Below are 15615 nucleotides of genomic sequence, written 5' to 3' on the forward strand. Positions count from 1 at the left end.
TTAATAATCAATGCCTTTATTTCCTATATACATTTTAAATATGTCACATCAGGTAGTAGTTCTACAATAAATCCAAATACTAAAAAAAGACAAACAGTAGATCAAATATTCAGTGCTGATTGCATTAGGGAAAGGAATTTCGGCAGATCTGAAAGTATTACCCTAAAGGCATATGCTCAGTGCTATTTATGGGGTAAAAGGGCAGTAAAACAGGTTTCAACATTTCCAAGTTGCAGGGTGATTATTCTCTCTCTTTCAGTCATAACCTGTTTCTTTCCACACTACAATAATTTAAGTCCTTTTTAGGGACCTTTGACAGAATAAAGATAATTTCTGGCAGCAGAGGTCTGAGGCTAGATGACAATGTCGTTGCAGATCCACCTTATTCATGAATACACACTGGATTTTGTGTTTTTACCAGTAAAGTCAACCATATACCCATGATTAATATAGTGACAGGCAGCTACTTTGCAAAGCAGTGTGGTGTTTGATACAGGAAATAAAAGCACAGCTAAGGGGTTTCTTTGCTTTGGGACCCATAAGGGCTTCTTCCTCCTCTCAGGCAACGACAGTGCCTTGAACAAACCGGTCGTGCAGGTGGGCACATTCTGGACTGGAACGGGCATTTATCTTCACAACTGTTGATGACAAGAAATTAAGAGAAATGAAACTATAAGCATACAATGTGATCTGGACAGGATTAAAGACCCGGCCTTTTATTGTTTGGGGGAAAATGTAACCTATATTCTGTCCATTTGGTAAGCTAGATTCTCACTGCTGTTTTGTGGTCTGGATTTGTGAATGATTCAACATATGTTTTTATATTGCAGTTCCTCCACCCTAAAAAAAAAAGTTTACCAAAAACAAGGGTTCCGGTTTTACTGGGGACAAGGCTTGGGTCCATTACACCTAAATACCTTTTCTTTCCATATACACAACTCATTCACTGAGATCTGTAAGGGACGCTTTCTTCTACATGTTTCACTGACAGAGGTGCCTCTGCCTGTGATACTAGATAGGGCCTTCTTTGGAGCCATGGACACTGACATCAATAGGAGCTACAGGGGGTGAGGGCAGCATTGGTAATGCTCTAATTGGAGTGATGCCACTGCTCAGTGTGTGCAGAAAGGAGATGCTTGTTCACAGTCACAATCAGTGAGCAATGTGAGCCTCTCATTTGTCACCCACTGAACCTTAGTGGCCATGGACTCCTCTCCTTCCTCCACCTAACTTTTCTACCTGGATAGCACCCCTTCCAGATCTGGAAGAGGCTGCTGGGACAGTGGGAAAGGTAGGCAAAGGAAGGAGAGGCAGTGAAGAGGCAGGAACATATGGAGTTGCCACCACCATCCAACTCTTTGGAGGTTGCTGGGGTCCCAAAGAGACAGGCAATCTCTGTTGTTGGAAACTGGCTATCCCATATGCTAGGTACGTCACTGACCATGGGATGCCTTCTGACCTTCTGTATCCTGGCTAAGAGTTTTGTTTCTTTCTCTGCTCTGATGAGAAAGTTTCTCTTTGGCCTGCTGGACTGAAGAGCTGCTTGGCTCTCCCATATCCCAGGTTTTTAAAGCAGGGGTAGGAAAAGTTGGCCATCTATACCTTTCTGTCTGCAAATCAACCAACCCACCAACCAATCAATCATAGTACTGTATTTGCCCCCCCCCCCCCCCAGAGCAAGACTCAAGGAAACATAGTATAAAAAGAGGTGCACATAAAATCACCTATAGCTACAAATATACAAAATGTTAAGGTTGAGAAAATTTTAAACTGTACAATTAGAAGCTAATAAACCATTAATGTAAAAGCATGGGCTAAAAGACAGCACAGCACAACATCAAAACAGGAAACCCATTAAATAAAACAATTAGTTGCATTTAGGCTCCACTGAAATCAGTGGGAGAAATTAGTTATGGTTTAAAATCTTAAGTCCTATTGATTTTGGTGGAAGAAAATGCAACTAATCTTGTATGTGTCTTCATTCCTTAATCTCTCTGCCAGAAACTTCTCTAAAGAGCTCTTATCCTACCAGATGTTTTAAATACCAATATCTTCCTACAGACCATTGTCCTGACTACTCTGTTTTTCCTTTTTTCTTTTCTTTTCTGTTTCTGTGTGTCTCCATCCTGTTACCATAATGCATACTCAAGGATGTTCTGTTTTCACTGACCCAACCACCTTGTAGTGTGGAAATCCATAAATGCATATACACAGAAAATACCAAGAGATGGACTAGGAGATGGATGAGCAGACTCTTCAGGCTCTACTTTTGTTTTGAGTTGTTTGTTTGTTTGTTTGTTTGCTTGGGTTCTTTTACTGAAATGATGTGAACATATAAATTCTACAACAATCTTCCCCAACTTGGTGCCCTCCAGATGTGTTGGCTTGCAACTTCCAGCATTCACAGATAGCACATCACTGTTCCCTCCAACCCATCTCAAAGGCTCTAAGTTCTGGAAGGCTGTTCTGCAAAGAGAATACCCATTGAACAGCATCATTTGGCACATGGGTGGGTTGGGATCTCTTTTGTTCCATAGGCTGGGTTCAATTTTAGGTAAGTTCTCAAGGATCACGGGTAGGCAGAGCCAAAAGAGGAAAGGCAGGAACAAGAATTGCAACATATTTCAATTGAAAGTTCATGCTGCCAGTAACTGAGTTTTAGGACATGTATTTCAAAGTCTTAGAATGGAAATCTGGGAAATCTTTATCATGCAATAATGTTATAGAAAAGCAGGAACTGGGTGAGTCTCCCTTATTGGGAACCCAAAATATCACAAAATTCAAAAATGTCCACATGGGATGGCTAAGATAGCAGCACCTTTACTTTCTGATGGTTCAGTGTACACAAAATTTGTTTCATGCAGAAAATTATTAAAAATATAGTATATAAAATTATCTTCTGGCTATGTGTATAAGGTATATATGAAATATACATGAATTTCATACTTGGACTTGGGTCCCATCTCCAAGAGATCACCGTATGTATATGGAAATATTCCAAAATTAAAAAAATCCAAAATCCAAAACACTTCTAGTCTGAAGCATTTCAGATAAGGGAGACTCACACTGTACAGCTGTTTGGGGAAGACTGAGAATCCAGGGGTTGGGGCAGGTTTAACCTCAGAGCCTGAGGTTTCACATCCAATTTAACATGAAGTCCAGCTTGGAGAGAGAAATCGGTCAGGAACCACAGACATGGATCAAGCAGGCTGTTTTAGATTCAAATCCAGTGAAGAGCTTACCTGCATGTTTCTGCATTAAAGGTCTTGTGTTTCTGAAAGCAGCTTTCCTGGCTCTCTGTACACAAGTAACAGCTGCAGTTCTCTTTGTTCTGAAATAAATTTCCAGCGCACTTCCATTTACAGATACACTCACAGTTTTCCTCATCAAAGTCCATATTTGGTGCACACATCGCAAGTTCAGCGAGAGGAGGCAGTCCTGGCATAAAAGACACGTTTTTGTGGAGAGAAAGAATGTGAGAAAGATTTACAAGCTACTGGCTCCCCAACTCAAACAAAAGACCTTCTCAAAATGTTGGCAGTTCATCAGACTGGTAAAAGTCATAAAAATCAGATGTAAATCCAAGGTAATATCCTGCAATGCTTTTTATTAAAAAGTCTTGAATTTAATGGATAAAATGCATAATCTATCCACAGGTTGATAAACAGGTTGATCTATGGCCTATCCAATGGAATAAGATTTGAATTTTCAGCAATATATCGCTAAAACTGAGTACAAGCATTCTAAATACATAGTTATTATGAATGATGAAATTAATATTGTATATGCTATATTAATATTGTAGCAGAAATGAACTCAGAGTCTTAATAATAATTATAAAATATGAAAGCCATGCATATTGGTTTATTTTGGTTGAACTCTAAGAACTTCAGCATATCTAATGGGAATTTAGAGTCTCTTTGAACAGACAGTTGCCTATGACATATCACAAATTCTGTTTTAGCCACCTCTGTCTCAAAGGAATTTTGTTTTCTATTGGGGGGGGGGTGTATGAGGGCATTGCCTTCCCGAATAAGAATTTTGCCCCTACAGAATGAATTTTTCCTACAGTGCCCAGATTTTTAGCATTGAAGTAACTTAAAACTTTAATTGAGCATTTAGGAATAGAAAAAAAGGAGAAGGCAAAGTTGTCAAGGAAATGCAAACATAGCCAAAATTGTGCTCTAGGTGTGCATGATTTTCAATATCTCAGTCTCTGTAGTCCTAGAAATTTAGGAAGAGTAGGAAAATTTCATTTTGGAGATAGAATTCTTATTCCTTTACAGCTACATCCCTGATAGGGTTATACTATTCAAGAAAGGAAAGCCCCAAACACTCTCAGACATCTGCTACTAACATAATACAGGTCATGTAGTACTTGGATTGTGAACATCACAACTCTCAGATTTCTCCAGCCTATATACTTATGATATTCCATGCTCTTTTCCAGGCACTGCACACAGTACTTGCTTGATATAAGAAAGACCAGCCATAAGAATCACAGTCTATGGTCAATGATTTTATTTTGTCATTTTGTGAAACACGTGCTAGGAATGTAGTGTGTACCTTCCCTTCTTCCAGGATGGTCTTCGTCGACAACACATTCACATTTACTGCTATCCCAAATCCATCCTTCATGACATAATTTGTTTATATGGGGGCAGCTGGATGAAAACAAAATACAAAGCAAATGTTTTAAGAACAGAATGAGAACATAGATCATCACATAAATATAAATCTGGTCCGTGAGATCCAGGTACCCCCCTCCCCCCAATGCTTGTGTATTCTGTGGATGGGCATCAACAGAAATATTACCAGAAGGGGGCAAAGATGCACCATGAGATGTGATTGCATTTTCTTCAGAAATCAGCACCAATACAACACACCTGTGCATTTTCCTTGTGAGTGTGCTCTCTTGGTTAAAGTCACACTCTCCCAACCTTAGAGTAAGGCAATGGCAAACTTCCTCTGAAAAAATCTTTTTATTCAGAGGAAGTTTATCAAGAAGTCACCATTAGTCAGAGTTGACGTCAAAGCACAAGCTCTGGCAATTTCTGTACTCACACAGCTTCTGAACATTCCTAACTTTAGGATCATTTGACAAGAAACCTCATTACCATCAAAGGAACAATTCAGGGAATAACATTTGCTAAGTCATCAAACTAGGGCCTCCAACTACATTCCTGCAGCCTGCTGTTTCTTAACTTATCACAGCTGCCTTGTCAATTTTGACTTTCATAAATATTGAAGATGCCATGGTAATTAAACACTGCTGCTAGAAGTAGTTCTCTCCTTATATTATGAAACATTTTCCCAGGCAGTAATTGATCTTTCTTTAGAAATGAGAAGTGCATACTTTTATCTATATACTAAGAAAGCATTAATCTTACAGTTGTAGAAAAATCTGATGGTTAATTATGCTTTCTTTCTTTAAGGTAGGGTTATAAAAAGAGGGGGAAATTTACTGTCTCTTACCGATCTACCTCTGGATCCTGGACAGACCTTCGTATAACAGTATATGATTGGCGCTGAACATTTGTTAGACACTTACATCCTGTGTGGTTTGCAATTTTAACTTGGATTGGGTCTGGAACATTCGTTAAAGGTACAGAAATCTCAAAAAGCTGTAAAGATGAAAAATAATACTTTAAAACTACTGTGACTATAATTAATTCCACTATTAGATAGTCTCTTCCGATACTTTTCCTGGTCAGTAAAGTAAAAACTGGGCACTGTTGCTCATATTCAGAGTGAATATTCATTTTGTCTATGAGTATAGTTTTACAATTGAGTATTAGGAACACCAACAATCTAAGATATGCAGATGACACCATACCTCTAGTGGGTGACAACATAGACTTGGAACAATTACTAAGGAAGGTCAAAGAAGAATGTGCAAAGGCAGGATTACTGAAGAACATTAAAAAAAACCCAAAGAGATCTTCATAAATTCAGCCTAGCGAATGAGGACATCTAAATAAAAATTTCTCATACCTAGGATCAGACACTGACCAGAACAGATAGTACAGTTCAAGAAATCAGAAGACTAGGAATGGGAAGGGCAGCCATGAAAGAACTAGAGAAGATCCTAAAGAATAAACATATACAACTAAGCACTAAAATTAGGATTGTCCAATCCACTGTATTCCCCATCACCATGCATGGATCAGGGACGTAGCCGGGGGGGGGGGGGTTTGGGGGGTTGGACCACCCTTAAGGCTTGGGAACTTTCAAGCTCCTTCCTCCTCCCCTCCATCAAAAGCGTGGAGGACTCAGATGGAGAGGGAAAAGGGGAAAGACAAAAGTTGCAGGGAGGGAGCAGGGAGGCTCAGAGAGAGGGGGGGAGGGGAAGTGGGCGGGGGTCCCTCCCTGTGACTTCTTTCCCTTTCTTTTCCTCTCCATCCAAGTCCTTCCACTCCTTCTTCTCCTCCTCCTCCCCTGTGCTTTTGCCAGAATAAAAGTCTCCCTTCCTGGGGGAGGAGGAGGAAGAAGAAGGGAAGGAAGACAGGAAGAAAGGAAAAAAAGGAAGGAAGAATGATAGGAAGGGAGGGAGAACTGAAGAAAAGAAGGAAAAGAAAGGAAAGAAGAGGAAGGGAAGAAAGGAAGAAAGAAAAAGGAAGGAAGGAAGCTTCTAAAAGGAAATATAAAAGAAAGAAAAGGTGACTTCTGACTTTCCTTTCAGCAGTTATATCCATATACAATATATGATGATAATAATGATGATGATAATGATAATAATAATAATAATATCTTATCAACTACAGCTGGAGTCGCCCTTACCCAAAATGCTGAGGACTAGATGTATTTTGGATTTTGGAGTTTTTCAGAGTTTGGTATATTTATATATGTCTAATGGGGTATTTTGGAGATGGGACCCAAGTCCAGCCGTTGAAGCCATTTATGTTTCATATGCATCTCATAGACATAGGCTGAAGGTAATTTAATACACAATATTTTAAAAATAATGTTGTGCTTCTGTACACTGAGCAGTCAGCGAAATCCTGAGACCACTATTCCTTGTATAATTCAATAATTCAGTAATTTATCTAAGCCTTCAGGATCCCCAAGTTTCCTTGAGTTGGGGTCAGACCAGATGCTCTCATGGTCAGTTTTGGATTTTGGAATAATTCAGAAGTCCAGAGAAAGGAGACTCGGACTCTACTCTGTACATTTCTTTTGATAATGAACTCATGTTTTCAAAAACAGTCATTTCTGGATTTTTGCAACAACAAAAAAGAGGAGGGTCTGTGATCAAAAAAGCAAGACACTTCCATCCAGCCTTGTTTTTTCTCTTTTTAAAAAGACAAATAAAATAAAATACAGTTAGCTGGCCCCTTTTCAGCATGTCAATGGGGATGCTTTGATTGAGAGTTCCTGCATGGCAGAATGGGGTTGGACTGGATGGCCCTTGGGGGTCTCTTCCGACTCTATGAACTTTATCGCATGGGGTTTAAACTGTTCCCCAGCGCGTTCTAACGGGGGCGCGCGGGGGCGTGCACGGAATGCGATGAGCACGGGATGGGGCCCAGAACGTGACTTTACCGCACAGGGGAACACCACCGCCGCCGCGCGTTCTCATTGCGTTCCAATTTGGTTCCAGAGGGCGCAGTTCCCAGAAATGGCGCCCTCTGGAACCGAATTGGAACGCGATGGGAACACACGGCGGCGGCGGCGTTCCCCCGTGCAGTAAAGTCGCGTTCTGTGCACGCCCCCACGTGCCCCCGTTAGAACGCGCTGGGGAACGGTTTAAACCCCATGCGATAAAGCTCTATGATTCTATGATTAACTTATTAATATACGGAATCAGTCTCAGTGGGTCGCCAACGAAAGGTCGGCTGCAAAGGTCTGGGCCTCTCTGCCCTCCTGCCTTGTAAGCAAAGTCCATTGGAAGACCTCTGGGTTTTACTTTGCAAAGAGTTTTTATTTTCTTTATTTTTGCCTTTTTTAAGGAGTTTCCCCCAAATTCTGCCAGATGATGAATCGGGGCTGTTGAGTCCTATGGCCCTGCTCCAGGCAATGCTAGACTGCAGCACCATCATCCAGCAGCACCACAGACTGCTGGGAACTGAAGTCTAATAAGGCTGCACACTGCAGAAATAATCCAGTTCGACACCACTTTAATGCTATGGAAAATCCTGGGATTTGTAGTATGTTGTGGCACCAGAGCTCTGACAAAGAATGCTAAATGTCTCACAAAACTACAATACCCAGATATTGTTGTTGTTGTTCTCCCAATATACGGACTCAAGTTGGTGATTTTCCATAGCATTAATCTAAAGTATGTCTTTCTACAATGTAGATGGACATCGCCATTACATAATTTGTTGGGGATGCTTCGATTTGGATTTCCTGCATGGAAGAATGGGGTTGGACTGGATCAGGGCCCTTCTTGGGGTCTCTTCCAACTCTAGGATTCCATGTTTCTATAGCACTCTGATCCGACTGTGATTTTAATTGTTTTTAAATGTATAAAGTTTTAAAGTTGTAAAGTCTTATAATGCAATCCATGCACTGATTTTATATCCTGCCTTTCTCCCAAAATAGGATTCTCTTAAAGGGGTTTGTTTTTTACAAAAAGAAAGGAACGTATAGTGTCTTGGAATTTAAAATTTAGATAGATAGATAGATAGATAGATAGTTAGTTAGTCTTGGAATTAAAAAGTGTGTGTGTGTGTGTGTGTGTGTGTGTGTCTTGGAATTAAAAATCCCTCTTGGAAGTGGGAATGAAATGTGTGGATGCAGCCTGGGTTCTTAGCTCAGCTCAGAAGTTGGAATGCAGTGTCTCAAAGCATGAACAGGGTGTCTCTGAGCATGAACAGAATGGCTGTCGCTCATTGCTTGAGCAGCTGCACTTTGCTTTATTGAGCTGAATTTATCTGATGTAAACACCTCGAGAGGAAGGACTTAGTTTGCATCTGCAATGAAAAAATAATCCAGTTTGATGCAACTTTAACTGCCCTTGGCTCCATGTCGTGGAATGCTGGGATTTGTAGTTTGTTACGGCACCTGACAGAGATGGCTAAACAGCTCCTCAAAACTACAAATCCCAAGATTCCATAGCACAGAGCCATAACGGAAGTTAAAGTGGTGCCATCATGAGATAAACGCTCGACCCTCTTTTTGTGTCTGGGGGGGGAGGGCTCTTAGCCTCTCAAAATGGTGGCACTTAGTCTGGACTCCCCCCCCCCTTCCCAAAATCCTGGCTATGTCCCTGCATGGATGTGAGATCTGGACAGTGAAGAAAGCAGATGAAAAGAAATTCAACTCATTTGAAATATGGTGCTGGAGAAGAGTGCTGATGATACTGTCAACAGCCAAAAAGTTAAACAAATGGATCCTTGAACAGCTCAAGTCTTAACTCTCCCTAGAAGCCAAGATGATCAAACAGAAGTGTTCATACTTTGGCGACATCATGAAAAAGCATGACTTACTAGAAAAGACAATGATCTCATCCACAGGGTCACCATGAGTCAGGGTTGACTTGAGGGCAATTAACAACAACAACTCAAACTATCACCCAAGAACTGTGATAGTTTGGAAATCCCTGGCCCAGAATCACTTGTTTGAGGGTACATGTTTTCTCTTTCATATTAGCATTAGGATTGCCTGATTTCAGGGCCTGGCCCTGAGTTTCCAGTTTTCATGGGTCATCTCTAAATTCTATCTTAATTTCCAAACAGGAAAATATGGGGGGAGGAGTTGAATGACTAGCTGTGAACAACTGTGTTTGGTACTTAATTCACCATGCTTAATAATATTACCATGGGCTTTCCCTAGGTCTCAGGTTTTGGGCCTGTGATGATTCTGAACTGACAACCCTAATTAGCATGAATGGAACAAAATTCATTTGCTGTGTAAACAGTTACACCTGTGGGAAACTTGTATAGCCTTAAGGAAGTGACGTTGCCCTTACCTACATGGGTGTTTTACCCTGAGTCTCCCTGTGCTCGCTGCATCCTGCTTATACAACACAGAGCCCAAATCCAAAATTGAATCCAGCCTGTCTTTACAACACCTGATTTGGAGCTTCATCCCCCTAAACCCCATCTTTAAAACTCACTTTTTTTCTGGGGGGTTTCTAGGGTAGGAGGTTCAGCGGTGGCAGCAGCTGCCTTTACATTCACAGTCCCTGTTCATCACTCAAAGTGCCCAGTGTCAACAGCATGGCTGGATACCTCGTTCTAACCTCAGCAGTGACAGGCAGCAAACGGGGACCATGTGGGCAGGCAGCCATCCATCATCACTGGGTGAGGGAACAAAATAAGGAGCAAATTCTGGGGGAATTTGGGGCCAGAACACTCCAGGAGGAGCCTGATGTATTCTGGCAAGTGCAGATAAGCCCTGTCTCTCAGCCTAAATGGGAGATAGTAGTGGACAACCAAACAGGGCTGTTGTGATAGCAAGCCATGAATAAATGACACTTTTGTCAGTTTTAAAGTGATGCATAATTTATCATGCATTTGTATCTGGAACATGTTTGAAGTGCAGCAGATGTTTGTAAAATTGAATAATAATAAGGGCCATAGCTCAGTGGGTCCTCAGTTCAATCCCTGGCATCTCCATGTAGGTCTGGACAAGATTCTTGTCTGAAACCATGGAAAGTCACTACAAGTCAGTGTAGACTAGCAATGTATTCAACCTGACACCCTGCAGATGTGGCATACTATAATTTCCAACATATATAACCATTTGTCATGCTATTAGGGAATGATGAGAAACATAGGGGGCCATGTTGGAGAAAGGTGGCATATTAAATAAATAAATAACACCAGATTTCAGGGGAGCAGTGGTGTAGACACTATAGAACAAAATGGAGCAACAGACTAGCTCAGCATAAAGCAGACTCCTATGAAGACTTGTTTAGGAACACGTTGTAATCCCACTGAATTAAGTGAGACTTCTCCTAAAGAAACATGCATAGCATTGGATTCTTTGCCAAGGCACTAGTGGCTGCAGAAGAGCAGAAAGTGATCTGAATACCATTTTGGACACATAAGAGGTGCTAGTGTTCATACAGCTGAGGCTCTCTTCATTGCAGCATCCACCACATCTGTACACGTTCACACAGGGAGGCTTGAAGAATTTATTGGTGGCTGCACCCAACTCTTTGGCCACTTCCACGCAGGTTTCCCGTGGAACACACTGAGTCTTTTGCCACTCCTCATCTATGACTGGAAAAACAAAACCATTCTCAGTGCACCAAGAATCACAACTGGAGGTCAGCTATACTATACAGAACTATAACAGGTGAAACTTTGCTTTTCACAGGGAGCAAAAATTTAACAAGAGAAATATCTGTGGCATATGGTTGAAATATGTCTCTGGATGTAACTCCTTCCAACCCACCTTTTCAGTTTGGTAGCCCCTTCTTCGAATTTCCGTGTTGGTGGACAGTGTGGAAAGTGAGGGAGCATCAGAAACATCAAGACATTTTTCTCAAATTTAACTGGATAGACTGCAACACATCCTCAAGGACCCTAAGGATGTTATATTTGCCGTAACTCACTAACTATTGTTAGTGGAGCCCTGGTAGCACAGTGATTAAATGCCGGTACTGCAGCCACATGGTTGTGAGTTCAGTCCCAAGGCTCCAAGGCCCATTCAGCCTTCCTTGCTTTCGTAGGTTGATAAAATGAGTACCCACCTTGTTGGGGGCAATTGGCTTACAGATTGCTTAGAGAGTGCTGAGTTCACTGATAAGTGGTATAGAAATGTAAATGTTACTGCTATTTTAACTCACTAACAGGAAGCCAACCATATCTTAAAGCAAGAAATGGTGCCTGCAACATGGGAGTACATCTGCTCAGGGTTCCAGCTGGCCATACCTTCTTCTTACTGCTTATAAAGGTATAACTCCCACAATCCCCCAGCCAATATGGCCAGTATCAATGTATCTGTTTTACAAAAAAAGTTCCCAAGCCCTGTTTTCCCTTGAGGCCTCTGCTTCTCCCTCCCCCCCCCCCCCCCACTCTCACCAATCAACAGTGTGCCAGCACCAGTGACCCACAGAGGAAACTTCTTCTTACTGAATATTATACCCTTAGAGACTTGCTTTTTTGTACTTCCACAAACTTTGGAGTTTTACTAATTCTCACCAAGACTATCAATCTTGTTCTTAGGGAGAGGTGGCCAAGTGACTGTCTTTTAGAAAATGCGCCCCCCCCCCCCCCGGCCAGGGCAGGAGGGCAATCCTTCTACATTCCTCACCTCCGAATTATTTTAGGCCCAGGAGAGATCTTTTGAAAAATGAAAAACAAGAAGCCATACTTCCCCATCCCTGCTCTTATGTGTGGATTGTGCCTTTTGGACAATGTGAGGATCAGTGTTTACCATGCTCTTCATCACTTCACAGATGAAAACCAAGGAAATGTGTGGCCAAGCAACGTCAACGTGTGGTCAAGATAGCTAATGCAAAAGATGAGCAAGAATGCAGCTGTCATGTCACATCATTGGTCCACTGGGAATTGCTCCCCCCCCAAAAAAAAATTGTTGGGCTACAAGTCTCAGCATTCCTCACCATCGGCTAGTCTGGCTAGGACTGCAAAGAGCTGCAGACCCAATGCGCCTCGAAGGCTACACAATTTCCATCCCTAGTACTTCCATACTTTGTGAGACTAGCCCTCCAGGCCTTTTCTGCTACCCATCAATGTCCAGGCTAATGTGGTGTTTTATATCAGGACACACGTAATTAAAAACAGGAATTCAAATGTTATTCATCTGCAGACTGTTTGTTTCTGAGGAGCTGGCAAGTTCTCTCTGTGTGTGTTTGTGTGTGTACATGTGCTGCTGTTGGTACATTCTTCAGATGGTGACTCCTGGATGTTTGGTTATTGTTTACATGCCTTCTTTCTTTGATGAGTGGGGAAATGTCTATTTTTTAAAAACAAAACCAAACCGTTGTGAACAGATAATCCAAAGAATTCTGTGGCAGATACTGGATACATTTCTGACATTAACCCTGTTTTTCTCCTTTGTTCAGATTATACTCTATACAGACTGTGACCACTCATATCACAAACTGTATATGCCTACAGCAGGGCAGAAAATGAATGTGGATCAATTGGCAGGTCTCTGTGCAAGTTGCAGTTAATCAGGGTGAGTAAGTGTGGCAAGTCCAGAAGCCATTTTTATGCCCTGGAATCCTTGAGGGGTTGCATGGACTACTGAAAAATAACATAGAAAATCCAAAGTGACTGGAAATCCACTTCTGGTTCTTAAAAAAAACAAGTTTGTGTATGTGAGAGAGATTAAAATGTACATGGAGGTCTTGCAACCTATTTAAAACTAAATTGTTGCCCCTTGAGGCCTCTTTTCACCATCAATCCACCCTCTTTTTTTGGCCAGACAAAGTCAATCCATGGCTCTGAGGGTGCTGAGGGCATTTTTTTCAAGACTAGCATAGGATTGCCAGGACAAATAAAGGATAAGACTCCTGTTCCTTTAATAGTTGTGTAGGCTGCTTGCCACACTACAAAATTAATGCAGTTTGACACCATCTAAACTGTCATAGCTCCATCATATGGAATCTTGAGATTTGTAGTTTGTTGTAGCTCTCAGACAGAGAAGGCTAAATATCTCATAAAACTACAGATCCCATAATTTTGTAGCATTGGCCATGACAATTAAAGCTGTGTCAAACTGCATTAATTCTCCAGTGTAATTGCAGCTGTAGAATAGGGAATTTCGTCAGGTTTTGCTTGGGTGAAAAGCAATACCTGTTAAAATTTCCTCTTCTAACTTAATATTAAAGGGACAAGAGTCTTGTCCCTTATTGCATCTGGCAATCCTGAATATTGCTACCTAAAATCACAGAGTACAAGGACAGGTGAAATGAAGAAAGCCTTGGGATATAGTAAACTGGGTTTTGTGTTGTTGTTTTTTTGTTTTGTTTTTTTTAAATGGAAGGGCTATGAGCTCTGTTGACTTTTGGTACTCAACAAAAAATATTCTGTTGTTAGATTCTTTATGTCTTCTGCACCAGGATCTGATTGGTGACTCCACAGGTTCTAATAAAATGCCAAAGTCCATCCCACAAGTCTACCCAACCCTGTTTTAGAGGACGAGAAAAGATGAGGCTCATAAACACTGCACCTACTTTTGAGCATCTCGATATCATAGAAAGCCGCGGCAAATCTTGTGGAGCGGTGTGAGGCAGATCTGGAATCTAAGGCAGCCACACTCTTGAGTTTTAGTCGGCACTTCCACAGCTTCCAGTCCTCAGAATGGGTAATTCGAAGGAGCTCCTCTAAACTGGCAGCATTCCTGATCTGTTGCTCTGACCACTCCAAGGAAGAAAGTGCTGTTCTCTGCAAAGATGGAGGCAAACCACAAAAGATCAAACCAGAGCACCAATTCTTTGAGCAGCCAAATTCAGTTTGTGCTGACTAAGCCAATGGAATATAGATTTGTTGTTATGTGCCTTCAAGTTATATCTGATTTATGATGAATTTGTCATAGGAGCATTGTAGCAAGACTTGTTCAGAGGGAGTTTTCTTTTGCCTTCCTCGGAGGCTGAGAGAATATGACTTGCCCAAGGTCACCCACTGGGTGAGTTTCCAAGGCTAATTCTAACCTTGGTCTCCAGAGTTACAGTATAACACTCAAACCACTACACTACGCTTGCTCAGGAATACAGATAGTCAATGGAATATAGAGATAGCTTACACAGCTTTAAAATCAAAGCAACCACAAAAATTAGCCTCAGATAAAAGGAGATATTTTAAGATCAGATTTAGTAAAACAGTTGGAGGTCCAGGGATATTATCTCATGGATTACTAGCCTCTTTTGTTGGTCAGCAGCCAGCTGTGATGCAGGGATGTAAAGTTTTGTTCTCACAAGTAAAACCAAATAGTGTTACGATTTTTCTCCTTAGTGAGAGAAAGTCATTTTAAAAAGCACAGTTTTCAAAAACTATTCTGGACTTACTATAAATACCCCATTACCTACACGGAAAATTTATTTTCCACACAGAAAGGCCAAGGAAACTTGTTTTCTGCCAGAAACCAGTACTTGAGTCACCAGGACTGGATGGATTTTTTAAACCACTTCTCAACTATTTTAAATATTTCTATCAACTGTAATATAAAGGAGGAAGTAGGCTTTTAAATGTGGAAAGGATTTAATGACATTTCAAAATGCTCATCATGAATTTAAATTGCCCTTTTACTGCCTGGGGTTCTATCCAAAGACTAGAACACAAACTTCTATGAACAAGTCCTTGTAGAAGATGTAAAACAACCTAGACTTTCTGCTCCATACTACATACAGTTTTAAGCATTTGTAAGTCACATATTCATGTTGTTTTCAAACAGCAGAAATAAGACTTGAGCTTTGCACTGTAAACTGTTTTCTATAATAAAACACAAGGGACGTGACATTGTTTGCATTCTAGTTAGCCACAAGGTTTGTTACCTGAATGTGCTTTTTATACCTTTATGAATAAATGAGATTCTTTGTAAGCAAAAGGTGCATAACTCTAAATGATATCTAGGTTTGACATATACAGGTTGTTCTGCATATTAATTGCAAAACCCTTTGGATTAAAATAAGCATAGCTGAAAAGTTCCTGGCTTTAAACGGCCTATAGTTCTCAAAAATAAATACTTGTAAATTGT

General features: G+C 41.0%; 1 protein-coding gene across 1 annotated transcript in view; it reads right to left on the reverse strand.

The window, feature by feature from the left end:
• The window catches only part of VEGFD (vascular endothelial growth factor D), a 37836-nt gene continuing 22221 nt past the window's right edge, over window positions 1–15615 (reverse strand). Inside the window, exons 2-7 of the mRNA XM_089511660.1 lie at window positions 14096–14306; window positions 10981–11171; window positions 5476–5624; window positions 4567–4664; window positions 3243–3438; window positions 1–638 (exon numbers count right to left, since the gene is read on the reverse strand). Coding sequence (XP_089367786.1) covers window positions 512–638; window positions 3243–3438; window positions 4567–4664; window positions 5476–5624; window positions 10981–11171; window positions 14096–14306 — 972 coding nt within the window. The 3' untranslated portion in view covers window positions 1–511. The remainder of the gene's footprint in view (window positions 639–3242; window positions 3439–4566; window positions 4665–5475; window positions 5625–10980; window positions 11172–14095; window positions 14307–15615) is intronic.

The sequence above is a fragment of the Sceloporus occidentalis genome, unplaced genomic scaffold (genome assembly GCF_023333645.1).
Source record: "Sceloporus occidentalis isolate IW3139 unplaced genomic scaffold, rSceOcc1.0.p SCAF_2, whole genome shotgun sequence".
Taxonomy (NCBI): Eukaryota; Metazoa; Chordata; class Lepidosauria; order Squamata; family Phrynosomatidae; genus Sceloporus; species Sceloporus occidentalis.